Raw genomic sequence first — 27,301 nt, forward strand, 5'->3', positions numbered from 1 at the left:
CTATAAATGATCCTTTTTCCAAATAATGCACTGAAAATAAATTTTCATTTAAAAAGTCATTTGACAGAAAAAGCTTTGTAAACATGCCTTCAAAAGATAACTTTATGCAAAGTTTTGGATGATTGATTCAACTGATAGAAACATATGGATGCATGAAAACATTTCTTAAATTTTTTTTTACGTCCCCATCAAGCATCTATCATAACAACAACATCATCTTTGTTAATCACATTCACCAGAAAGAACATGCTGGTTCCTTATGTTTGAATTTTTTATTTTATTTAATTTATTTTTTGCTGGTGCGCAGCATGGCTATTCTTCTTCACCAGTTAAACAATAAAGCAATAATCAGCATAAACCTTGGACCAGCATGGGAATTCTTTTCAGCAGGGTTGGCTCCCTTTCCCAATAAATATATATAATCTAACATTGGAATAATCTTTTAACTATGTTTTAAATAATATTCTGAAATCATTTAAGTTGATGGCACCAGGTTTTGCAGAGAACAAAAGTAAAATCTTAAAATGAACATAAAAAAATCTGCAATCTGTAAATTCTTTCAACTTTGGTCACATACATACATACAGTATAAACACATTCATGCACCATAAGAGCGATGAATACTTGACTGGAACACATAAGAGTTGGTGTTTTCATGGAAGGGCACACTTTGCGCAGAGGTAATAATCATCCCCTAGTCTTGTAAGACAACCAGAGAGAGTACAAAAAAGATGCTAATGTTTGTTCAATCAAATGTCAAAGTGAAGGTGCCACTGCTTGTAACAATGTTCATATCCCACCTATTGTTTGTTTTAGGCCATTTCACTCCCAGGAGAGCGAACCTAAAGAGCTTTCTTTTTTTGGCACCATCTCAGACAATGGTGGAGGAAAGTGGGAGGTTATTGTCATGCTACGCTCTCCTGCTATCCTTCCTAGTCTTTTCTCAAGATGTGAGAGTGAGAAAAGTGGGAAAAAAGACCCAGATACTTTTATTTCCATAATATTCTGTATTAGAAGTACATCACCTCATCATATCATACCTTATGCTCTTTCCCTTCCAATGATCCTTGTGTTGTTCCAAAAATTCCTCTTCTTTTCCTTATCTTCTAGAAGCCTAACATTGTGTAAACTTAACCATAAAGAGGGAGGGAGTGGCTTGTGGGAAAGAGGTGTGGCTATGTGGAGCCCCTTTGACATTATAAACATTTGCACAAGTACCATACCGTCTTGGTATTTTAACATTCCACTCTCAGCTCCACTCATTGTGATGCCATATTTAGGTGAATGGAGATCAGACATAAGCAGACTCACTGGACTGGGTCCTGCCCAGGTTTGGTAGTTGTGACAGGTGGGCCATGTCCTTTTTGCGGATCTCACAGATAGACTTCCTGCGGGCTTGCACACCTCGAATGGCAGCCTTGATTTTCCTCCAGCCGAGGTGGTTAAGCTCCGCAAGGTTGAACACGACACAGATACCACTCACTGCAAACATGAAGACTAGGAAGACCGTCTTCTCAGTGGGCCGTGACACATAGCATTCCACCTCCTTCAGGCAGGGGTAGCGGTCACACTCAAAGATGCCAGGGACACTAAAGCCATATAGAAAATACTGCCCCGCCAAGAAGCCTATCTCCAGTGCATTGCGGAATACGACCTGGATTATGTAAAAGCGAGAGATGCCCTCTTGTCGTCGTACCTTGGAGCTCTTGCCATGCAGGAGGCCTCTCGGAGCATTTGGGATCTCCTTTACCTCTAAGCAGTCAGGTTTGTCTTTTCTGCCACCACTGTCAGAATGCTGCACCAAAATTCCATTAATGTTGCGTATTTTTGGGGTTCCCTCACGACTGTAGTCCTTCTCTATCATTGGGTAGAGAAAGGAGTAGCGACGGTCACGCTGTTTGGCCGACTGGTGTACTGAGTAGGTGATGAAGCACAGACTTGGTGTGCAAACGAGGATGATCTGGAAGACCCAGTATCGGATGTGAGAGATGGGGAAAGCCTTGTCGTAGCAGGCCTGGTTGCACCCAGGTTGGAGGGTGTTGCAGATAAACATGGTCTGCTCATCCTCATACACTGTCTCACCTACGATGGCCACAATCAGGATACGGAATATCACCACAACCGTCAGTAAAATCCTGGTGGAAAGAAATAGAGGGAATATTTGATGTTTGATATAAACAGGGTGGCATATATATATATATATATATATATATATATATATATATATATATATATTTTCCATTGACGTAATTTGTCCCTTATTTAGGCTACCAGCAAATTAGCATTGCAGATGTTTGCATTTGCTATTCAAATGTGTGTTTTTCACTTTCAAGATCAACTTGCCCATTTAATTAAGGAATCTAATTTTGAAACAGTTTAGCTTTCTCAGGTGCTAATTATAGCTTGTTCTGTGCCATCCTGTGAACTCTGTTGACATGGTAACTGGTATCACTGGTACAGTAACCTCTGACGATGCTAGTCTCTATACTGCTCATTAATTGGTAGCGTGGTGGCAGTCAAACCTGTTTTCTTCTATTCCCCATAGAAACAGTTTAGATTTTAAACCTTAGTTGTCACTGCTGTTAGGGCTATTTCAGTACTAGTGTTTGACTGAGCGAGAGAGAGAAAGAGAATAAGAAAGAGAGATGGAAAAGAGAGGTGTCTGTAACTGAAGGGAGGAGTAAAACAGATTTAATTTGTGCATAAGTGGATTTGGACTTACACTGACTCTACAATTTAGATGATTGGCTCTGTAAGACAGCTCTTTTATAAAGTGTATTCACAAATTTTCTTCTAGGTTCTGTAATTGTGCAAATGTGGATGGTAGGTATGGCATGTATTTTCTTAATGTCAATCCCCATCCAATTCAACCAAATTTCAAAGGCTTCCAGTAAGGTTTTCAAATCTGTTGGACTGACTATCCACTCTCTCTTTCTGCAAGTAATGAAATCAGATTTATTATTCAAAGAGCATAGTCAATTTCCAGTGTATGTTATTTTGTTACCATAGCAATGACTCATTAATTCGATCTCATTCATTTTTAAGTCAGAGTCAGCAATTGAGCATGCCAGACATCCCAGACCTCAGCAGACACAAACAGTCAGAAATACTTCAACTCTTATGCAAAAGAGGTCAGTACATGAACAGTACATGAACAGTAATGAACTACATGCAGAAGTAAAAAACACACACATAATCAACTATCTATAGACTACATCTGCTCATCTGTTCAAGAAAGTGATATACCAAGGGTATATATGAGGCAAAGCTGGAGTCTTGATCTCGACTCAAAACCATATCTCACTCTTGCATTGAATCGTTTGGAGCTGCTTTTCACTCCGATTATTCATTATATGCATTAGAATATTGAAGACTAATGCAGTACAAAATTCAAAGTGCCAAAAGTTGACCAATTCCAATTGTGTTCCAATTCTGATATGAGGTGCATTTATTTATTTATAAATTAAACTGTAAAGAATACTCCATCTGTAGTAGTAATTAAGGTTTTAAATGTTTAAGTGCTTTAAAGTTGAAAATGGTGTTTTTTCCATTTAAATGATAAGGTGCTTTCTAGCTCTGTAGAAGGTGTCACATCAGGTAAGTGAAGTATGTGATTGGAGCCTTCACTTATTATGGATTAATGGATTGCATTCTTGTTCAAGCTGTGAGATCAAACAGGCAGCTTTAATCTGCACCCAATCAGCCAGTGCTTTTGCTTTTCTGGGCCAAGCCTGATTCTGTGGCTGAACCGGAGGCAAAATTGTATACCTATAGAATTCAAAATCAAGTCTGTAGTATTTTTCAGGTGTGTGATTATCAAAAGTTAATAAGCCTGAGTCATTTATCATAGTATACATTTTCTTTAACAGTTTTGAAAATAAAAATAAAATCCAGAAGTAACAAGACTTGAAAAGATACTGTATATGATTAAAATGTTTATTGCATTAACTGTACAGCACATTTTTAGGGTAAATAAATTTGCCAAATTGCAATAAACCATTGACAAAACATTGACAAAAAATATGCACAAAGATTAAAAGCCCATACTTTCATAAACAAGAGCTCAAGCTATAGAGTTAGCCTGCCTATTTGGAAAAAGTTTGAGATGCTAAAGCAGGGGTCCCCAAACCCTGAAGGACCGGTGTCTGCAGGGTTTAGCTCCAACCCTAATCAAACACACATGAACCAGCTAATCAAGGTCTTATTAGGTATATTAGAGACAGATGTCGTCTTACTATTAGGAGATGAGTGGGAGAAAGCACATTGGTCAACTTGGATCACGTGTGTCTTAATAACCAATCACATTACAGCCTAACATCATGTAGTAATTAACTAAGATTATGTATATATATATATATATATATATATATATATATGAACACCGTTTTATATTTCATTTTAAAACATGATTATGTTTTATACTAAACTTTACTTTTGTTAAATAACTAATAATTAAATCAGTAACATCATCTGTAAGTTACCCTACATAATTGTACTAGTTAGTGACATAAGTGACATTTATGTGAATTTTATATAAATATATATAGGATTTTCAGAGTTTGAGTCACGAAAAACAACATTAAAATAAATATAATAGATATAAATGGACGGATCTACTGATAAACAACACAACACTATTTATAATATATGATCATACTATGTATTACTTCTTTATATTTAGATTTAATTTTCCCCCCTATATTAAACACTGATTTTTAAACACTGAAAACAAAATGACACAATTCTTTAAAATGATGGATGCTAAAGGGAAAACGGGTTTCAAATGAACATCACTTTTTGCCAGCAATGCTCCATTGCAGGTTTTCCTAACATTTCATCACATGGACATGAAATCCAAACCCACCAAAGATTAAACTTATTTCTGTGGTGACTTTGAGAAGGTGTGTAATAAGAATATATTCCTTGTTTTATGCTTTTGCAACTCACTGCAAGCACTGTGCAATTCGTAGGAGTGTGTTGTGTTTGTGTGGTTAACAGCATAGGCAGCAAGATTGATCAAAAGAGTCCATGGAATGCTGGGAGAAAGGAAAAACTGTGCAGGGAATTGCACATGTACACACACACACAGCACTGACAAATATTATGAGATTTCCATGAATAAAAAAATTGCCAATGTGATAAAAATTTCATCAGAGGATGAATTATATAATAGCTTCCATGCACAAACCCCACAACCTTTAATCTGTACTAGAGCCAATAGAGGGATTCTTGCATTACGAGTTCTTTAATGCCAGCTTTAGATTATGTATTCCCCAACCCCCACCTACTCCTCATTCTTCCCCCACACATTTTCTCTCTCTGTCTCTTTTCATCTGTCGTGTTATTCCTGTTCTCTGTCTCTCATTAGTTTCCTATCAATGCAAATACACATTTAGGGTTATTTTGATCACAAATAATAATAATCATCATAATAATCATTTACATAATAATAATGTGTTAGATTTATTAGATTTTCACACAATATACTTACAGTTTTTATAAATATTAATAAAACATACACACTCACCTAAAGGATTATTAGGAACACTTGTTCAATTTCTCATTAATGCAATTATCTAATCAACCAATCACATGGCAGTTGCTTCAATGCATTTAGGAGTGTGGTCCTGGTCAAGACAATCTGCTGAACTCCAAACTGAATGTCAGAATGGGAAAGAAAGGTGAGACAATCTTCTCAGTTACTGGGATTTTCACCTACAACCATTTATTAGGGTTTACAAAGAATGGTGTGAAAAGGGAAAAACATCCAATATGTGGCAGTCCTGTGGGCGAAAATGCCTTGTTAATGCTAGAGGTCAGAGGACAATGGGCCGACTGATTCAAGCTGATAGAAGAGCAACTTTGACTGAAATAACCACTCGTTACAACTGAGGTATGCAGCAAAGCATTTGTGAAGCCACAACACGCACAACCTTGAGGCGGATGGGCTACAACAGCAGAAGACCCCACCGGGTACCACTCATCTCCACTACAAATAGGAAAAAGAGGCTACAATTTGCACGAGCTGACCAAAATTGGACAGTTGAAGACTGGAAAAATGTTGCCTGGTCTGATGAGTCTCGATTTCTGTTGAGACATTCAGATGGTAGAGTCAGAATTTGGCGTAAACGGAATGAGAACATGGATCCATCATGTCTTGCTACCACTGTGCAGGCTGGTGGTGGTGGTGTAATGGTGTGGGGGATGTTTTCTTGGCACACTTTAGGCCCCTTAATGCCAATTGGGCATTGTTTAAATGCCACGGCCTATCTGAGCATTGTTTCTGACCATGTCCATTCCTTTATGACCACCATGTATGTACCCATCCTCTGATGGCTACTTCCAGCAGGATAATGCACCATGTCACAAAGCTCGAATCATTTCAAATTGGTTTCTTGAACATGACAACGCGTTCACTGTACTAAAATGGACCCCACAGTCACCAGATCTCAACCCAATAGAACATCTTTGGGATGTGGTGGAACGGGAGCTTCGTGTCATGGATGTGCATCCCACAAATCTCCATCAACTGCAAGATGCTATCCTATCAATATGGGCAAACATGTCTAAAGAATTCAACCTTGTTGAATCAATGCCACGTAGAATTAAGGCAGTTCTGAAGGCGAAAGGGGGTCAAACACAGTATTAGTATGGTTCCTAATAATCCTTTAGGTGAGTGTATAAGCTATAATATAAAAAGTTTCTTTCTTTCTTGCTCTCTCTCTCTCTCTCTCTCTCTCTTTCTTTCTTTCTTTCTATTGGGAGTGTCATTTGCTTTTAGAAAAATGTAACACTGTAAACCATGATTATTGATTAGACCTATATAAAAATGCACTTTAAATAAATGAAAGTTTAATTTTACATACAAGAGAGCTTATATTAAAGACCACATTAAATCCAAAATAAGGGGTCATGCATATATCTGTGACCAACTCATTCACATTGTGGGGAAATCTTTTGTCCTCATGTGACATTCCAGATTGGGTGGATTTCTACCGAGATGACTGGATTTCACCTGTGAAAATTCATTGAACATTTTCTGCAATATAATGTTATAGAATTATAGAATAATAGTAACACACTACAGTGTAAAATTCGGATACATTATCAACATGTGAATACAATGAGCCTTATTCCTGTGACTAATGTTTCTGATTAATACACTGAAAGCACTGCTGAATCAATATATGTGAGGAAAAAAAGACGTGGCAGATATCAAGTGTCTTTCCCACTATAGCCTTTAATGCCACTGACTGTGAGTGTGTTTTAGTAGTAAGGAGGTGTTCAGAAGGTGCTCGGTCCATGATGAAGAGAGAACCCCCCAAAACTCCCCCTGTCAACGTTACCCACTCTGCCTCTCTCTGCCTGTTACCACGGCAACAACACAGGGCAGAATGCTGGAGAGAACGGGAGAAGAGAGTGAGAGTAATTTTTGCTAAGTTATGTGATAAGAACCTGCTATATTGAGAAGTCGCAGTCTATTCAGATTCTATTTTGGCTCTAGCAGTGTGCTATTTCACTGCCTCTGATAGCAGCAATTATACGAGCATGCTGATGACTCTGAAGAAGAAAACATACAGGAGCTAAGAGGCACAAAGAAACAGGATGTTTTGACATGCATTCTTCCTAATTCAACAAACCATAATTCAGTATCACACAGTTCTTTCTGTTCATACTGCTTTAGAAATAAGGAGAGGAGAGGAGGGAAAATGGAGAAGATAAAGGAAAGAACCATCTCTTCTTTCGGTGTCTGAATCATTGAAATCTAAAAGTTTGTGTTCCGGTTCTAGCTTGTGGCATTTTCAGCTAAGCTGGGGACTGTGAAGTGTGAATTTCTTAAAAATCACATTGCTTAAATTACTGCACTAATTAATTGCATTAATTATTTAATATTCCATTTAGATTTTCCATCTTGCTCCCACTTCTTTGAGGCCATAATAATATAATTCATATACAAATGTCTGTATGCATAATGTATGAGCATATAACTGCATTTTATACATGGCTGAGAGGGTTGGGAATTGTATTTATATACAGTTATTTCAAAACTATTTTCAGTACAAATTACTACTTGTTTACTTAACTTTAACCAGTGATATATTGCAAATATGACATCATGGATTGGATTTGCTACATGTGCAAATAAAAACTATATATCAAGATAACTTTTAAGACCTAAATGCCTTCTGAACCCAAACAATGTTAACAGTAAAATGGTACTGTTTTATCTTAGAACTAGAAGTGCAGCATTTCAATTTTATTTTTTTATTATAATTTCTTTCAAACAGTGATTTGCATTGGCAAAAGTACCAATAGTTTGAGCGTGTCTGACTTATGGCCAGAGTGATGCTGAAGAATGTTGTCATTTGTGGATGTGACACTGCTACCTGAAGGCTGAAAGCCACCTCAGAACGTTTACTAACATGGTCCAATCAGCTGTAAACCTAACGCTATATATACGTATTCAGACCCCCTTAAATTTTTCACTCTTTGTTATATTGCAGCCATTTGCTAAAATCATTTAAGTTCTTTTTTTCCCTCATTAATGTACACACAGCACCCCATATAAACATTTGTTAACATTTTTGCACATTTATTAAAAAAAGAAAAACTGAAATATCACATGGTCCTAAGTATTCAGATCTATTGACCAATAGAAGTTTCTGATTTGATGACCTTAGACATCTAGCTGGACTGTGTAAACTCAACAGATCAGAAAGGTACGAAGGTGCCAGACCATTTAAAACCTTAAAAAAAGCTAAATTTTAAACTCTATTTTAAAATGGACTGGCAGCCAGTGCAAAGAGAGTAGGACAGGAGTAATATGTTCGTTTTTGCGAGTGTCAGTCTAAAGATTGGCAGCAGCATTTTGTACTGTTTGTACCAGGGTATCATCACAGTATTTTTGTAAGGGACTTCCTTCCACAAATCTAGCAGAGACCCGCATGCCCTAGAGAAACAGAGAATGGCTAGTCTCCATATCTCTCCTCTCTCAGCAGAAGAACAGAGGAGAAAGAGAGGAAGGTCTCTACGCAAGGTTTTGTCCCAGAACAACCATCCGTTTACCCGCACTGACTTCCAGAATTCTGTGTGACACACATGCACACATACGGCCACACGTCAGCAACAGGAAGTGAGTGTTGAAGGTCAATTTGGGTCTATTTTTATTTTGTACTCAAAAAGATTTGTGTTTAATTTAACAGAGCAATCACATAAAGTTTTTACAGGTCTTTCATATGAATTTAGGTAAAGAGGAGGTGGCTCTTTAAGAGTACATTTGGCGCTTATGTATGTACGTTACATAAAACAGATTCTGCCAAGGTCTGTAAGGTTTTTCCTCTCTCAACCTTTATTGTTTAAATTCTGCTGGTTTAAAAAAAGCCGTCCCTTAGGATTACACTATTGTTCTTACGCATGCTTGGTTTGTGTGTCACTGAATGGAATTATGCAGGCTTTACGCACATCTTACGCACTCATCTCTCAATGTGAAGTCACTGTGGGCTGTGCTGCAAGATGTGGGATATTTGTATATGATATCTCTCTGACTTCCGACTGAATGACTAAAAGTATTCCCCCTCCCATTGCTTGGATGATGTGCAAGGAAACAATAAAACAAAGCTACTGTCAGCTTTGCAGACATTTAAATAATTATGTTATCAACTAAATTGAGAGGGGGAAATGTTACGCTTATCTGATGTGTACAACTCACTGGTGTATTTTATTTGTTTAAAAGGAGTATCCCCTTGGGTAAGCCATATACATCAACCTTTCAGTACACCTTTAAGTGGCATTCTGCTCTTTCTGTTCAAATTTCTGAGTGGAATGGAACACACAGTATGCCTGCCTTTAATAAATGGAACGAGGCTAACACTAGTTAGAGATTTATCAAAGTAGGATTTCAATACTTATATTGATCCTAGGAGGGAAGGTTAGAGTGGCTGTAAGGATCACAGTATCAGCCACATGAAGAAACTAAAGCCTTATCATATAATTACAATAGAAAATGAGGTTGCACTTTATTTTACAGTACGTGTACTAACATGTACTTATAGTGTACTTACAGTGTATTTATCTAAGAAAGTTCTGGTAATACAAGGTAACTACATGGGGTAGGGTTAGGTTTAGGGGTAGGTTCAGGGTTAGTACCTAGTTATTACATAGTTATTGTAATTACTATAATAAGTACATATGTACATGAGAAACGGGACTGTAAAATAAAGTGCTACCGAAAATGAATATCTGATTCCTTCACTTTCAACTGCATTATTTACTACATTACCAACCCCAGACTATATCCCCATCATCATCATCATCATCATCATCATCAATTCTCCAATTGTTAAACAACCCATGGTTCAGAAATGTGTCAGTACAGAATTATTAAAACCAAGATGATGTTTGTACATTTTTGTACATGTGTAAGAATATAAATGGACTGGAATTAACAAATTAATTTTACATTTTCAAATTTACAGTCAGAATGAAATGATACTCTGTGACTTTCGTAGCATTAGATTATGAACAGAAAGTCAAGGACATGACCTGGCTATGCTAAAGGGTCGAAAAAAAGTAACACTTGGCACCTTAAAAAAAATAGCATATTGCATAGTATCATAAAAGCCTTTAAATTCTAAATAATAATTACAAATATTATTGAACAAAAATATAATGTATAAGTATTTTTGCTTGACCCCATTGATGTCTTCTTTTTCAATTTGAAGAGTAACATTTTATTTTGATAGTCCACTTTAAACATTCTACTAATTATAATTAACTTTGTAACTACATGTCAATTACCAGTCATTAGATTATTAGTAGACTGCTTGCATAATATCTGCTAACACTTTATTTTGATGATGCCCTAACATACAGTATATTCTAATGACTATAAGTAACTTTGCATGTACATCAACTTATTCTACTATCCCTAACCTAACAATGTACTAATGCTCTAATGAGAGTTAGGTTACATGTAGTTGCAGAGTTACGTATAGCTAGGAGAATGTTTAAAGTGTACTATTCAAATAGACACAAAGTGTAAATATATGATATACTCTTTCTGTAAGTCATTTTATTTAATCTGCTTCTGTTTTTATTTGGTTGGTGTGTGCGCATATGTCTTTGTGTAGTAGATGATTAATGTGTTTGTGATCAAATATTGTTTTTCATTTTGTGTGAAAACAGCTGCATGAAGATTTTGCTTGTGGTTATGTACAGTCAATGTGTGCCTGTGTATAATGGACAGTTTCTTGTAAAGTATGTTCCTATTACAGTTTTTCCAGAGCAGTTTAGCCTCAGTCTTGAGGGACCTACTCTAGATGTACACACAATTGTTTTGGGGTACATTGGTTTTGACAACCATCATGTGTCACTCTTGTCCTCACAGGACCTACTTTCCCTTCTGTTTTCATCTTCCATGTGCAGCTTGAGGTATAAGACACTGATTTATGCTTTATTTGTTCAGGAGTAGCAGTTAGATGTCATCCTAGATCCTACAATTATCTGCGGTAAGCTGCCACACACTTCAACTCCAAAATATATGTGTTTATAACATTATATTGTTACATTATATTACATTATTATAATTATATTAACATAATATTATGACTTTTCCTACTTAGTTCCTAAACTCTTGAATAACCTACCTAACATTGTTCGGGAGGCAGACAAACTCTGTCAGTTTAAATCTTGATTAAAGACTCATCTCTTTAAACTGGCATACACATAACACACTAACACATTTCTAATATTCAAATCTGTTAAAGGATTTTTAGGCTGCATTAATTAGGAAAACCGGAACCGGGAACACTTCCCATAACACACAATGTACTTGCTACATCATTAGAAGAATGGCATCTACACTAATATTAGTCTGTTTCTCTCTTACACCGAGGTCACTGTAGCCACCAGATCCAGTCTGTATCTAGATCAGAGGGTCACAGCAGTCACCCCGATCCAGTACATATCCAGCCCAGATGGAGGATCAACACCTAGAGAGGACCTCTACATCCCTGAAAGACAGCGGAGACCAGGACAACTAGATGAGCGGGTGTCGCTGTTGGACGCGGGTGTCGCTGTTGGACAGTGTTTTCTCTACTTCCTGTTGGCCTTCTGTAGCAAATTGTAGCTCCGTGTAGCTTTTTTTATTCTATTTTTTTCTCTAGAATCTTTATCTTACTATCACTCTCTGTTTTTTAAAGTGGTAAAATATAACTTAATTCACACCATATTTCTGATATTATCGATCAATCTTATCAGATTAACTTTGATCGTTCACTTTTATTTTATTTCCGTGAGTGCAGTACACCTGCAAAGCGTTAGCACTCGTTAGCTTGTCATTAGCGTCTTCATTCGAACCTATCGCTGTTTTCTTTTCTCCTCTCCCTCGCTCCAGTTTTTCACAAGTTCATCAAACAACCGCAGTAAGAATTTTCATCAAGCACGGTGAGTAATGGCTTCTCCTATCATTGTTTCTTGCACCTCTTGCCACATGTACAGTTTATCTATCTCTGTCGCTGATGAGGGATTCACATGTGATAAATGCAGGGAAATAGTTAGGCTAACAGAGAAGATTTCAGAATTAGAGAGACGCATCCAAACTTTAATTGAGGACAGTAAAAATGTTAGGGCTCTAGATACGGCTTTGGAATGCGTCTAGCTCAGGGATTCCTGTACATTGTTCGGTTCCGGAAACAGAGCCCCAGCAGCAGGGCAACTGGGTGACGGTGAGGTAGCGTAGTCGTGGGTCAAAACACCGCTCTTCTGTTCCGATCAAAACATTAAACAGGTTCTCCCCACTCAGTGATGCACCCACTGAGAAACCTGATGAAAGTGCTCTAGTTATTGGTGATTCTATTGTACGGAACGTGAATATAGAGACACCAGCCACCATAGTCAAATGTTTACCGGGAGCCAGAGCGCCTGACATCTTGGCAAATTTAAAAGTGCTGGCTAATGCTAAACGTAAATACAGTAAGATTGTTATTCATGCCGGCGCTAATGATGTTCGACTTCGCCAGTCGGAGATCACTAAAAATAACATTAAAGAGGTGTGTGAACTTGCAAGCACGATGTCAGACACTGTAATATGCTCTGGTCCCCTCCCTGCTTACCGTGGTGATGAGATGCATAGCAGATTGTCATCACTCAATGGCTGGATGTCTAAGTGGTGCCCACAGAATAACATAGGTTTAATAGACAATTGGACGAGCTTTTGGGGCAGACCTGACCTGTTTAAAAGAGATGGTCTTCATCCCTCCTGGGGTGGCGCCACTCTTCTCTCTAGAAATATGGCAAATAGTCTTAGTGTTTATACTTGACTAACTGGGGCCCAGGTCAGGAAGCAGACAGACTGGCTAAACCGACCGTCTGCTAGCTGCCTCCCGTCACAGAGGTCAGTTAATTCTCAGCACATAGAGACTTTTTCACCTAGATATCACACTATAGAGACTGTGTCTGTTCCCCAAGATTACTGTTATAAACATGAGCCACGTCTAAAAGGCAAAGGTGGAGGTGTTGCTTCAATTTATAACAACATTTTCAGGATTTCTCAGAGGGCAGGCTACAAGTATAACTCGTTTGAAGTAATGGTACTTCATATAACATTATCCAAAGAAACAAATGTTAATGATAAATCCCCTGTTATGTTTGTACTGGCTACTGTATACAGGCCACCAGGGCACCATACAGACTTTATTAAAGGGTTTGGTGATTTTACATCTGAGTTAGTTCTGGCTGCAGATAACGTTTTAATAGTTGGTGATTTTAATATCCATGTTGATAATGAAAACGATGCATTGGGATCAGCATTTATAGACATTCTGAACTCTATTGGTGTTAGACAACACGTTTCAGGACCTACTCATTGTCGAAATCATACTCTAGATTTAATACTGTCACATGGAATTGATGTTGATGGTGTTGAAATTATTCAGCCAAGTGATGATATCTCAGATCATTATTTAGTTCTTTGCAAAATTCATATAGCCAAAATTGTAAATTCTACTTCTTGTTACAAGTATGGAAGAACCATCACTTCTAACACAAAAGACTGCTTTTTAAGTTATCTTCCAAATTCCTTAGCATATCCAAAACCTCAGAACAACTTGATGATGTAACAGAAACTATGGACTCTCTCTTTTCTAGCACTTTAAATAAAGTTGCTCCTTTACGCTTAAGGAAGGTTAAGGAAAACAGTTTGACACCATGGTATAATGAGCATACTCGCACCCTAAAGAGAGCAGCCCGAAAAATGGAGCGCAGCTGGAGGAAAACAAAACTAGAGGTATTTCGTATTGCTTGGCGGGAAAGTAACATATCCTAAAGAAAAGCATTAAAAACTGCTAGATCCGATTACTTTTCTTCTCTTTTAGAGGAAAACAAACATAACCCCAGGTATTTATTCAATACAGTGGCTAAATTAACGAAAAATAAAGCCTCAACAAGTGTTGACATTTCCCAACACCACAGCAGTAATGAGTTTATGAACTACTTTACTTCTAAAATCGATACTATTAGAGATAAAATTGCAACCATTCAGCCGTCAGCTACAGTATCACATCAGACAGTGCACTATAGACCCCCTGAGGAACAGTTCCACTCATTCTCTACCATAGGAGAGGAAGAATTGTATAAACTTGTTAAATCATCTAAACCAACAACATGTATGTTAGACCCTATACCATCTAAGCTCCTGAAAGAGGTGCTTCCAGAAGTCATAGATCCTCTTCTGACTATTATTAATTCCTCATTGTCATTAGGACATGTCCCCAAAACCTTCAAACTGGCTGTTATTAAGCCTCTCATCAAAAAACCACAACTTGACCCCAAATAACTAGTTAATTATAGACCAATCTCGAATCTCCCTTTTCTGTCCAAGATACTAGAAAAGGTGGTATCCACACAATTATATTCCTTCTTAGAGAAAAATGGTATATGTGAGGATTTCCAGTCAGGATTTAGACCGTATCATAGTACTGAGACTGCTCTTCTTAGAGTTACAAATGATCTGCTCTTATCATCTGATCGTGGGTGTATCTCTCTATTAGTTTTATTGGATCTTAGTGCTGCGTTTGACACAATTGACCACAACATTCTTTTGCATAGACTTGAATACTTTGTTGGCATCAGTGGAAGTGCATTAGCATGGTTTAAATCGTACTTATATGACCGCCATCAGTTCGTAGCAGTGAATGAAGATGCATCCTATCGATCACAAGTGCAGTATGGAGTACCTCAAGGCTCAGTACTAGGGCCGCTACTCTTCACGCTTTATATGTTACCCTTGGGAGATATCATCAGGAAACATGGTGTTAGCTTTCACTGTTATGCCGATGATACTCAGCTCTATATTTCTTCGCAGCCCGGTGAAACACACCAATTTGAAAAACTAATGGATTGCATAGTCGATATAAAAAACTGGATGACGAGTAATTTCTTACTGCTAAATTCTGAAAAAACAGAGGTGTTAATTATAGGACCTAAAAACTCTGCTTGTAATAACCTAGAACACTGTCTAAGACTTGATGGTTGCTCTGTCAATTCTTCGTCATCAGTTAGGAACCTAGGTGTGCTACTTGATCGCAATCTTTCCTTAGAAAGCCACGTTTCTAGCATTTGTAAAACTGCATTTTTCCATCTCAAAAATATATCTAAATTACGGCCTATGCTCTCAATGTCAAATGCAGAAATGTTAATCCATGCATTTATGACCTCAAGGTTAGATTATTGTAATGCTTTATTGGGTGGTTGTTCTGCACGCTTAGTAAACAAACTACAGCTAGTCCAAAATGCAGCAGCAAGAGTTCTTACTAGAACCAGGAAGTATGACCATATTAGCCCGGTCCTGTCAACACTGCACTGGCTCCCTATCAAGCATCGCATAGATTTTAAAATATTGCTTATTACTTATAAAGCCCTGAATGGTTTAGCACCTCAGTATTTGAATGAGCTCCTTTTACATTATAATCCTCTACGTCCGCTACGTTCTCAAAACTCAGGCAATTTGATAATACCTAGAATATCAAAATCAACTGCAGGCGGCAGATCCTTTTCCTATTTGGCGCCCAAACTCTGGAATAACCTACCTAACATTGTTCGGGAGGCAGACACACTCTTGCAGTTTAAATCTAGATTAAAGACCCATCTCTTTAACCTGGCATACACATAACATACTAATATGCTTTTATTATCCAAATCCGTTAAAGGATTTTTAGGCTGCATTAATTAGGTAAACCGGAACCGGAAACACTTCCCATAACAACCTATGTACTTGCTACATCATTAGAAGAATGGCATCTACGCTAATATTTGTCTGTTTCTCTCTTGTTCCGAGGTCACCGTGGCCACCAGATCCAGTCTGTGTCCAGATCAGAGGGTCACTGCAGTCACCCGGATCCAGTACGTATCCAGACCAGATGCTGGATCAGCACCTAGAAAGGACCTCTACATCCCTGAAAGACAGCGGAGACCAGGACAACTAGAGCCCCAGATACAGATCCCCTGTAAAGACCTTGTCTCAGAGGAGCACCAGGACAAGACCACAGGAAACAGATGATTCTTCTGCACAATCTGACTTTGCTGCAGCCTGGAATTGAACTACTGGTTTCGTCTGGTCAGAGGAGAACTGGCCCCCCAACTGAGCCTGGTTTCTCCCAAGGTTTTTTTTCTCCATTCTGTCACCGATGCATTTTCGGTTCCTTGCCGCTGTCACCTCTGGCTTGCTTAGTCGGGGACACTTCATCTACAGCGATATCGTTGACTTGATTGCAAATAAATGCACAGACACTATTTAACTGAACAGAGATGACATAACTGAATCCAATGATGAACTGCCTTTAACTATCATTTTTGCATTATTGACACTGTTTTCCTAATGAATGTTGTTCAGTTGCTTTGATGCAATGTATTTTGTTTAAAGCGCTATATAAATAAAGGTGACATTGACATTGACATGAGCCCCAGAGACAGATGCACAGTCAAGACCTTATCTCCTAGACGGCCACCGAAACAAGACCAAAGGAAACTGATCAATCTGATTTTGCTGCAGCCTGGAATTGAACTTCTGGTTTCGTCTGGTGAGAGGAGAACTGACCCCCCGACTGAGCCTGGTTTCTCCCAAGGTTTTTTCTCCATTCTGTCACCGATGGAGTTTTGGTTCCTTGTTGTTGTCGCCTCTGGCTTGCTTAGTTGGGGAAACTTATTTACCAGCGATTTCGTTGACTTGATTGCACAGCTACTATTTAAATTGAACTGAGCTGGATGATGAATTCAATGACTGCCTTTTTGCATTATTGACACACTATTTTCCATTTAATGCTGTTTAGTTGCTTTGTTACAATCTATATTGTTAAAAGCGCTATATATATATATTATTATTATTATTTTTATTATGAGTGTGTTGGCAGTTATTTCCCATGAAAACATTTATTAGGTGATGTAGTACCATTCACCATAAAGCTTTATGTTTTAAACACTGCACAGTAGCTATAGCAGAACATTCGCCCTTATGAATTTATTACCAGTTATTCACTGTCATGATTATTAGAATATTACTATACTTTTAAAGCAAGACGGTCATACATGTTTAAAGCAAACAAGGATATTGTGAGAGAATTTTTATTTTTGGGTTATCTACATGTATGTTTTAAGAGTTTGAGCTTTTTACATACAGATGATACTTCTATGTGCTACAGTAATTTTTCTGTATCCCTTCTTTGAATTACTAATCACGCTTTGGCATAATGTTTGCCTTCACTGTGCATAATCTTGTTGTAACAGAGATTGAAGCTGATTGTGTATACAATATACATTTGTAGTGTCTAATCTGGAAAAAATCTGTGTTGATGTTGAGTTGCAAACGGATTGATGATTTGGAAATGTGTGTCATAACACATCTCCTCTGAGGCTTCAAGTTATTTCTCTGCACGGAATCAAATGCATAGGCAATGGTATGCATCGCTTAAAGTGATGACGAGATTAAAACAAGGATGGAGGGCTGAGAGAGACTGGAAATGCAGGACGGATAACAGCCAACAGCCTGTGGTTCAGGAAGTCACAGTGTGAGTCAAGTCATGCACAAGTGTGTGTGTGTGTGTGTGTGTGAGTGTGTGTTAGAGAGAGAGAGAGAGTGAATAGAGCTGTAATGAATCTGCAAATGGATGTTTAAATATGTATAGAAATTATATGGAATGAATGAATGACTGTACTGTCAAATATAACTGGATGGTTTGATGGACATGCAAAATGGAAAGTCAAATCCACTCTGATTAAGGTGTCACTCTCAAAAAATACACACGGATTCACATTGAGAAGCACACATGATGCCCATAAATCTGTGCAAATATGAAAAGTGAGCATCCTTCTTACACTGTATTCATAAATATTAACTGTAACAGCACAGACACATTTTGCCTTGACAATTTCAAGATGTTCTTTGCTGAATAATACCTCGTAAATGATTGCCAACTGTTTGTAACAAATATCAGTTGCCCACATTCCCACTCTCATCTCTAAATGATAATTTCATTGAAAACTGCCTCCAATAAAATTTGAAGTACTGCAAAATAAATGAACAGTTAATTATGAGAGGATTTATTAGGTAGTTACAGTATATTGGCTCAAAGGCTATACATAAACCTGAAGCAATTCTAATTACATGAACTTAAACTGGATTTGTACATTTTCTAAAAATGTAATTGGCAAACACATTTGTAAAAACCAAGGTATCAGCCTGATGTCCTCTAATGTTAAGATGCATGCACTGGTGCCAGTACTCAGGTATGTAAAATGCACATTGTCTTTTGTTGCATGAAACATTCTGTCCTATTTTGCCTTCTACAAGATGAACCAAATCAGCTTCAAATTAAATAAATACCAAACCAAATAAAACCTTGTAGAATTACCATTTACAAAAAAAAAAACAAAAAAAAGTTCTGATTCTAATCAACTTCATGTTTTTATATATTTTATATGTATCTATCATGTTCGTAGCACAAAAGAACGAGTCTTGTGTTGAAACAATAATAACCTTTTTCTGGCAACCACCCTGCATAATTACACAAATTAATTAACCTCCTTGTAACAGCTCACATCAGAAAAACACAGAAAACTACCCACATTACCTCAGTAATGCCAAACATAATGAATGAAACAGTCCCTTGATACTAAAGCATACCCTGTTAGGCGTAGTGTAATTCAGCATTGGCTGCGAGATAAATGGATTGGAGAAAGTGTAATTGAAGAATCTGTTGCCATGGAATCAATGTGTATTCTGGGGTCTAGTGTAAAAATGAACCAGACCCTTCTGTATGAGGTAGAGTCATATATTACATAATAGTTTTGGATGGTTGTGACCTATGACGATCATATGATAAATGACGCACTTTCAGTAGGTTAGTGACCAAGAACCTGAATGCTAAGCATCCGTGGAGAGCTGTTTGGATGTCTGTAACGAATTAAAAACTCCATAATCATCGGGAAGAAGGAGGCGAGAACCGGCGGACAATCAAACGGAAACTTTAATAATCAAAATAAACACAAACAGCAGGTCAGCCCCTCATGGACGATTGACGCGCACAAATAAAAAGCAAACACAAACTAAAACCCAGACTGGTCCTCTCTCATCCGTTACTGTCGTCGCTCCGGTTTTATATCCCTCCATCTCCTCCGTGGGACTCAAGACCGGTGGGTCGAGCAGGTGTCGCTTATTCCCAATCACTCCACCGGCCTCGCTCCTGTTCCCACGTCTCTCGGCCCCGCCCCACTCGTCACAATGTCTAATACCATTTCACACCCCATGTTTCTTGGCTGTCTGCCTTAATGTACACCACTTGACAGTGTTTGCTTTCCAAGATAAATTCAGATGACAGGCTGAAACTAATTAGTGTGTTTTTGAGAAAACGGCATTAGAGTTTTAAGTTAGGAGCACTGCGGATAAAACACTGCACATGGAAAAAAATAATAAAAAAAGACAGAAGACAGATCAAACAATGACAGATCAACCTACATGTAGCAAACATCAAACAATATGTCTTTAAAAAAAAAAAAAGATGCAATGCTTTTTTGAGCTAAATCTAAACAAAATATTTATAAATGAAGAAGAGAATGTGAGGGCTAAATTGGAAATGAAAACAGCATCACCCAAGCAGCCGATGTTACTTGAGGTCTCACAAGCTGCAGTGGTTCAAGCATTGGATCTACTGAAGCTTGAGATTGACCAATAGGCGCTTACGGTCCCCGCAGGATTAACTAAAAGCTAGGTCATTCTCTCTTCACCACAAACCACTATTATGGCCAGATAACAGCATACAGCAGAGGTTGATAATCCTTGTCATGGGTCCCACAGAACTGCACATTTTCTATCTCTAATGCACCTGAAAGAAATCATCAGCTCATCAGTAGAAAGATTTATGAACCAAGCTTAGTGTGACAGATAGGGAAGACAAAATGTACAGTGCTGTGGGCTCCAGAAACAGGATTAAGAACCACTCTACAAGAAATTCTCACCTGTACATGACATTTCTTGTCTTTTCAGTTTTTGTATTTGAATCATTACCTGGTTTTGATTATTTTCAGCTCTGTAGTGGATATTATCATGTATCTATTGCTTTGAAACGAATTGTGGTTTTGTTTTGCAGTTCATTTAATCTCTGTGATGCCAGTTTTATTATTTGCCATGTTAAAATAATTGAGAAATTTACATTACTTAGCACATTACTTAATTAAGTAGTAATAAGCCACATGGTTTAAACTATCATTCATGTTCAGGTCTCAACAGCCTGATCTCATGGGAAAACATAACTATTTTACAAAGTGATGATTTCATATGATTTTGTACCAATGATGGGCAACCCTTATACACACCCTAAATGAAACCACCACTGCATGAGCAGACTATATATATATCTATATCTATACAAGAATTGACATACAAATGAGATTATACAAGGTCATATGAATTAGCCACCCATTCACCAACATTTTTAATTATTACAAATTGTCAGGAGACTGGGTTTAAAACATTCTCTCCCAAACTAAAACAGACACATAAATTGACATGTTGGGTTGTGGAAACAGAATAACAGTGTTTGCATTTTTCTGAAATTCTAACTTTGTTTTTGCAAATAAAACTGGTAGAGGAAATGTATTTAACATTAAAAATCAATTATTAGAACCTGACCAAAAGTCACAGTTATTTGTTTCTTTGAGATCATTGCATTGATTTAGCATTTCTTACCTTCCAATCATTGTAGAGTGCTGCTGCACAGCGGCCTCCAGGAGGCGCTCTAAAATGGTCCACTCTCCCATGGCTGAGTTCTGAAGACATCAAGGTATCACCGGACACTATAATGGACCCTCACCAATCCTTCACGTAGACATGTTGACCTCCAAAGAAACTCAACAGTCTTTGTAGCTTTACACTTTTAGGTAGACAGCAGCAACAGAGATGCTTTGGTCCTACAAATAGTTCCGCTGAAACCTCAAGAAGATACATGCTCCCATGGATTCTCCTTCATCAGACATTGTTTATTGGTTTGCCTTCACTCGTTGGGTCTGAATACCCAGATGGCAGTTACATTGAGAGTGCAATATCTGAGAGCTGTGCTTGTCCCTGAATGCTCTGGCATCCTCAAGTGCTTCAACTCTCAGCACTATCTTTTCCCTTTCTTCAAGTAACTCTCCAGCAGCATGATTTTACCATCTAAACATGCACACACACGAACAAGCTGCACCTAGCCCTTTTGTTAACCAATAAACAGAGTCTCTGACAGACACACATACAATCGTTCTGTTCTTGATCTCTCATAATCCACCAAGCACGTTTTCCAGGCAGTAGCACAATTAGACCCTCTCACGCAAACACACTCCACGCTGCGATTTAAGCACTGCCAGTCGCACATTACAAGCACATTTAGACAAATCACTCAATTTCCACACTTTCTCTCTGCTTCCTCACTGTTGCTTCCTAATGATTCTATCTAGCCTAGTCTGCATTCTCCTTTTTCTCCTTCACCAGCTCAAATTCAATCTCTTTCCTACATTTTTCCCCCTCGCTCACTCTCCCTTCCTCTCCCTCTCCCTCTCCCTCTCCTTCTGCCCCTGCTGTCACTATGAACTGCTTTCTTGTCACACTCTCATTTTTTAATATCCTCTCCCTCCCTTCACTCTGCTCGCCTGACGTTCTCTCTGTCACTCGTGATAAGAGTGCCGCCCCCCACTCCCCTCTCTCTCTCTCTCTCTCTCTCTCTCTCTCTCACAAACACACACACACAAGTCAATGTTTTGGCACGAGTTCCTTCCTTCAAGCAGTGGCACTGATGGCACTTTTTATTTAAAGTGCCCCTATTATGCCATTTCCAATGTTGCCTTTCATGCAGTTTGTAATGTACTGTAGCTGTATGTGAATGTAAATGATCTGCAAAGTTGTAAAGCTGAAAGGGCACAATAAATGAAGTTATTGTCTACCAAAATAGAGAATTGACTCTGTACAACCTAGACGAGTTGTTAGTAATTCGAATCCCACTTCTGTGACGTCTATACGTCACAGGGAATGATCTATGCTGGCTGACAGCAAACAACTTGACCCCGCCATCTGACCAATCAGAGCAGACCAGGCTCACGGAAAGAAAGGGTTTAGAGAGACTGAATCTTTGAACTTATTTAAAGGAATTGTTTGAGAATCGCTGGAAAATAAGGTGATATTAAATGCATTTTTTTTTTACCTTGCATGTAATCCTATTGTAGGAAACTCGAAAAACAATATTAGGAACCGTAAAAATTGCATAATGGGGCACTTTAACCAGTTCCTCTCTGAATTAACCCTGTTCATTCACCTAGCACTCTACAAGCCTCTTTCTTTGTCTCTCGTAGCAACTTACTTGCGCGTGTCGAGAGGATTAGTGCAAGCTATCATCACACTACCCCTCCTCTCATTTCCTCTCATCAAAACACCACACATCCAACCAAACTCCTCTTTTCATTGCAAATCCCAATTCCGATTTTGTCTGTCTCTCACAAATGAGGAAACAGCAGTGTTGAACAAATAGCATGACAAATTTAAAGTACTTTTCAAAAATAAATTTAACTCACACACAGGTTGAAGGCTGAGAATCTAAAGACTTAAAGGGGTCATATGATTTAAATTTTTACTTTCTCTTTGGAATGTTACTAGTCTTACGTAGCCAGACCTTCAGAATTCATGGCAGCTTTCATTGGCCAAGGCCCACTCATGATGCCGTTTGACAACATGTCAAAAAACCAATCATGTTTGTTTCGTTCATCGTCACGTGTCGAGGCGTGGAAATGTCGCCACAATAACAGACTGGTGTGTAAAACTCTCTGACATATTTTAATTCTTTGCAGCAAAATGTAAATATTTCACATACTTTTGAAAATCCAGCGTTTAGTTGATCCTGGTAAACGCTCATTGTTACAGTTGTAAACACAGTGGCTTTCTTTTTTCGTGAGCGGGTTTGGCGGCACTGTACCTTTGTTTCCAGGCAAAATGTTAAAGAACACGACACACACGTCTCGTGGAAATCCTGTAGAATTCAACCAATCGGATGATGACTTCGACACTTCTGAAGTGTTTCCACTTTTGTGTTCCATATGCATCAAACGTTTAGCCAATGGTCCGTGGGCATGACGTCTGTGGCTGAGACTAGAGTGTTACAAGCTCTAGGTGCATGAAGAAGATCTGTAAAGTTGCAAAGACTAAAGTCTCAAATCCAAAGAGATATTCTTTATCAAAGTTAAGACTCTGCCATGCCCCCCTTAAACAGCTAATTCAAACACGCCCCCCACATGTCTATGTCACTATGTGGAAATATTTGCATAATGCTGCCCAAATGTTTACGCAAAGAGAGAAGGCATGGGCCCGTTCTTCGTACGTCGCTTATTACATCCGAGATCAAATGACACATCCAAGATGATATCATCGTGCTAATCATGATCCGGCTAATTGGGTTCTTCGAACACACCTGTTGTGTATGATTAGTATCGCTGGATTGAGTTATCTGAGATAATTGCGCGTTCATGTGTTGGCTTAAAAGGGGATATGTATCGATAGTAGAAACATTGATCAGCAACGCTGCTATTGGCTGTTCAGCATGGCCAAAGAACGTGCCCAATTTTTCTCCCAAGCAGAACAAGAGCTTTTAATGGAAGGTTATGCCGAATTTGAGTCGTTAATTAAAACGACAGGGAACACCTCAATGTCTGCAAAAGCCAGGAGAGCGGGCTGGCAAAAAGTAGCAGACAAATTAAATGCGTAAGTGCTGTCCATAGTAGATGTTTCTATCATTTTCTACAGTGTGTTTTTGCATTTTAATAATTTAATATTTACTTTCGCTAATGTCAGAGCCACCACTGGACCCACTAGAACATGGGAACAAGTAAAAGTGAAATACAAGAATATTCTACAAAATGGTAGCCTTTAATTCATACTGTCTTTTATTTTAAAAAGCCACTTTTTTTCCTTTTTAAAAGCCACTGTTAAATGATGTGTTTGTCTATTTATAACAGCCACCAAGAAAAAGGCTGGAAAAAAAACAGGTGGTGGTCCTGCACCACCACAATATACCCCAGCAGAGGAGCTGGCCCTTGGATTGAATGAAAACCGAACCATTGTGGAGGGCATCCCTGGGGGCAGCTCTTCCTCAGACCCAAAGACAGGAATCAGTAGCAGCAACACCTTCATTACTGGTAGGCTAAATGAGCTTCCAATTCTCTTAGTACACTGTAAAATGGATCTGTTGCTGCATTAAATTAAGTATAATCCAAATGGCTGGTACAGTCATTTCAACTCTTTGTGAAAGTGAAAACTTCTAAACTTTTAGTTAATACAATGTTGCCATGAGTTATTGATCACATTTATATTTTTTACAGTGTAGTTAATTGTAATGACAACCCCCCTCCCTTTTTTTTTGCAGTTTTACATAATACACCAACACTTTTACCTGTTCCCATGCAAGTGGTGGCTGAAGCATATGCAGTAAGTTGTGTACTTTTTCTAACTTGTATAAAGGGAAGAAAGTGCAACACTCTGTAATTCCCATTTATTTCCATTGCACAGGACAGTGAAGAAACCCTCTCAGAAGACTGTCCTTTGGAGGAAGAACCTGTAAGTGCATAAATAGCTTTACACTAATTTGTATATGGCCTACTTGTGTACCTATTCTTTCTGTCTGCAATTTGAGTTGCAGGAGTCCACACCTAGAGAAAGGCTTGCAGAAGAGTCCGCACAAAGAACTAATACAGAGGTGGACCGTGTTGTACTTTTACTTTTTACTTTTGTTGCATGAGGCATGTTTTGACTTTGAATATTTTTTTTTTTTTTTTTACTAAATGACAGGGTGACATCTGTTCCCTCTATAAACGGCATCTTCAACAAAAAATTGAGTTTTTTGAGCTGAAAAAACGCAAATTAAGAGGAGAAATTGAACTTGACAACTTGAAAAAGAGAAAAATTGCTCTAGAGATAGAGTTGCTTCAAAAGACCTTCAGAGTAAGTGCTAATACACCATTTGACACATAGTTATGTAAAGTCACCAATACTACTAGCTCTAATTGCAGGCAAAAGATGACATACTGGCTTTTCTTTAAAGAATTGTTTAAATAAACCTCCGGGAACTAAGCATATTTGTCGTCTTTTATTACACATTCAAAAATGGTGTTCCACAACTCTGTCCCGTGCAGCTCTGCCACTAGGTTGGTCCAAGTGCACTGGCTGTTGGTCATCATCAGGCTGCACCCCCACCACAGGGATCCTCTCCTTTCTGATAGTGGTGATGTTATGCAATATGCCACATGCAACAATTATGTCACAGGCCCTGTCAGGTGCAACCCTCAGACTTTTCAGACACTGAAATCTTTCCTTTAGTTGCCCAAAGGTCATATCAATGCGTGCCCTTGTCCTGGCTAGAGCTGCATTTTAACGGGTTTGTGGTCCAGGGTTTGGGTCAGGGAAGGGCGTCATAAAATACTGCCTGCAGGCATAGCCCCTGTCTCCAAGCAGGATCCCATCAAAATCCTCTGTATAATGGAAAAATGCAGTTTTGTTAGGCTCAGCATAAGTGTGTGTGTAATACTGTGAGCTTGACATTTATGTTCCCTTACCACGTTCAAATAATGTGCATAAATGTGACTCTCTGAAAATTCTTGAGTCATGCACTGATCCTGGCCATTTTGCTTCCACATTTGTAATATGGAACATAGAGTCACACACCATCTGAGAGATTTTAGTCAGTCAACTGCATACTTTTTGATTTCATTCCTTTTTTTTAAATGTAATAAATTACTAATCTGGAATATTATAAATTGTAATAGTAACTTACCTGCACATTTACACTGTGAACCCCCTTTCGGTTCACAAAATCTCCTTCATTTGGGCCAGGTGGGTTCTTGATGGGGATGTGTGTGCAGTCTATGGCACCAATCACGTTAGGGAAGCCTGAATGACACATACTGTTAGTCATACTTTTTGCCATGGTCATGATTGCATGTCATTAACAATTATAAATGTACCTGCAATAGCGAACAAAATTCTGCTTTACAACCTGGGGTCTTAAGTGGCTTGGGAATACCACAAAAACCCCTAAAAACTGCTTGAGTGCTAGGTAAACTTTGCGAATGGCATGACAGACAACACTTTTCACTAAGTTCTCTGCGTCTCCAATAGTATAAAGGAAAGTGCCACTCGCAAAGATTCTCAGGGCAATGCACAAAGTCTGTGCAGTTGTCAAAGCCCGACTCCTCCGTGTTGAACACTTAATGTGTGGTTCCAACAAATTAATGATGTAAATGACACCCTCACGAGAAAAACGGTATCTCTCAACAATTACACTTTCGCGCTGGGCTAAAGGATCCTGTCTATCCCACAATACCCGATTAATTTGAAAAGCTCTGCGAATTATTCTCGCACCTTCCACAACAGGTTGCTCGCGTAAAAACGGACAAGCCATGGCTGCGACAGACTTTCCTATCTCCTCCGCTTATAAAGCCTCAAATCTAATCCTGTTTACATGAAATAAGCCTGCTCCGGAGCAGGTTTGAGCTTACGGATCTGTTGCTATGACAGCAGCTCCGGGATGAGCTTCGAAGAACCAAACGATCCAAGATCATGCCAAATCATCAACAATCAAATCCAGCTAACTGAGTTAGCGACGTACGAAGAACGGGCCCATGGTTTCAGTAACTGCAGTCAGTGTTGAAGAAGCCAGGTCAGGGAGATCCCGTGTGAAAGCAAAAGCACTTTATATGGCCGTCCAAAAGTAGATGCATTTAAGCATCTTTAAGATTACTT

At 38.5% G+C, this 27,301-nt stretch overlaps 2 protein-coding genes and 1 pseudogene across 2 annotated transcripts; 1 reads left to right on the top strand and 2 right to left on the bottom strand.

Moving 5' to 3' along the window:
* Positions 1–231: 231 nt before the first annotated feature.
* On the bottom strand, positions 232–22,092 carry LOC132122960 (gap junction delta-2 protein-like). Its single transcript, XM_059533488.1, has 2 exons — positions 21,236–22,092; positions 232–2,135 (listed from the first exon to the last, which is right to left on the bottom strand). The coding sequence occupies exons 1-2, from the start codon at positions 21,304–21,306 to the stop codon at positions 1,292–1,294; spliced, it is 915 nt and encodes a 304-aa protein (XP_059389471.1). The 5' UTR covers positions 21,307–22,092; the 3' UTR covers positions 232–1,291.
* Positions 22,093–24,382: 2,290 nt separating this feature from the next.
* On the top strand, positions 24,383–25,534 carry LOC132122992 (uncharacterized). The gene is made up of 6 exons (XM_059533528.1): positions 24,383–24,392; positions 24,523–24,702; positions 24,930–24,991; positions 25,073–25,120; positions 25,203–25,259; positions 25,352–25,534. Exons 1-6 carry the CDS (start codon positions 24,383–24,385, stop codon positions 25,532–25,534), a joined length of 540 nt encoding a protein of 179 aa, XP_059389511.1.
* A 126-nt stretch (positions 25,535–25,660) lies between these two features.
* On the bottom strand, positions 25,661–26,960 carry LOC132122994 (putative nuclease HARBI1; annotated as a pseudogene).
* Positions 26,961–27,301: the final 341 nt, after the last annotated feature.

The sequence above is a fragment of the Carassius carassius genome, chromosome 41 (genome assembly GCF_963082965.1).
Source record: "Carassius carassius chromosome 41, fCarCar2.1, whole genome shotgun sequence".
Taxonomy (NCBI): domain Eukaryota; kingdom Metazoa; phylum Chordata; class Actinopteri; order Cypriniformes; family Cyprinidae; genus Carassius; species Carassius carassius.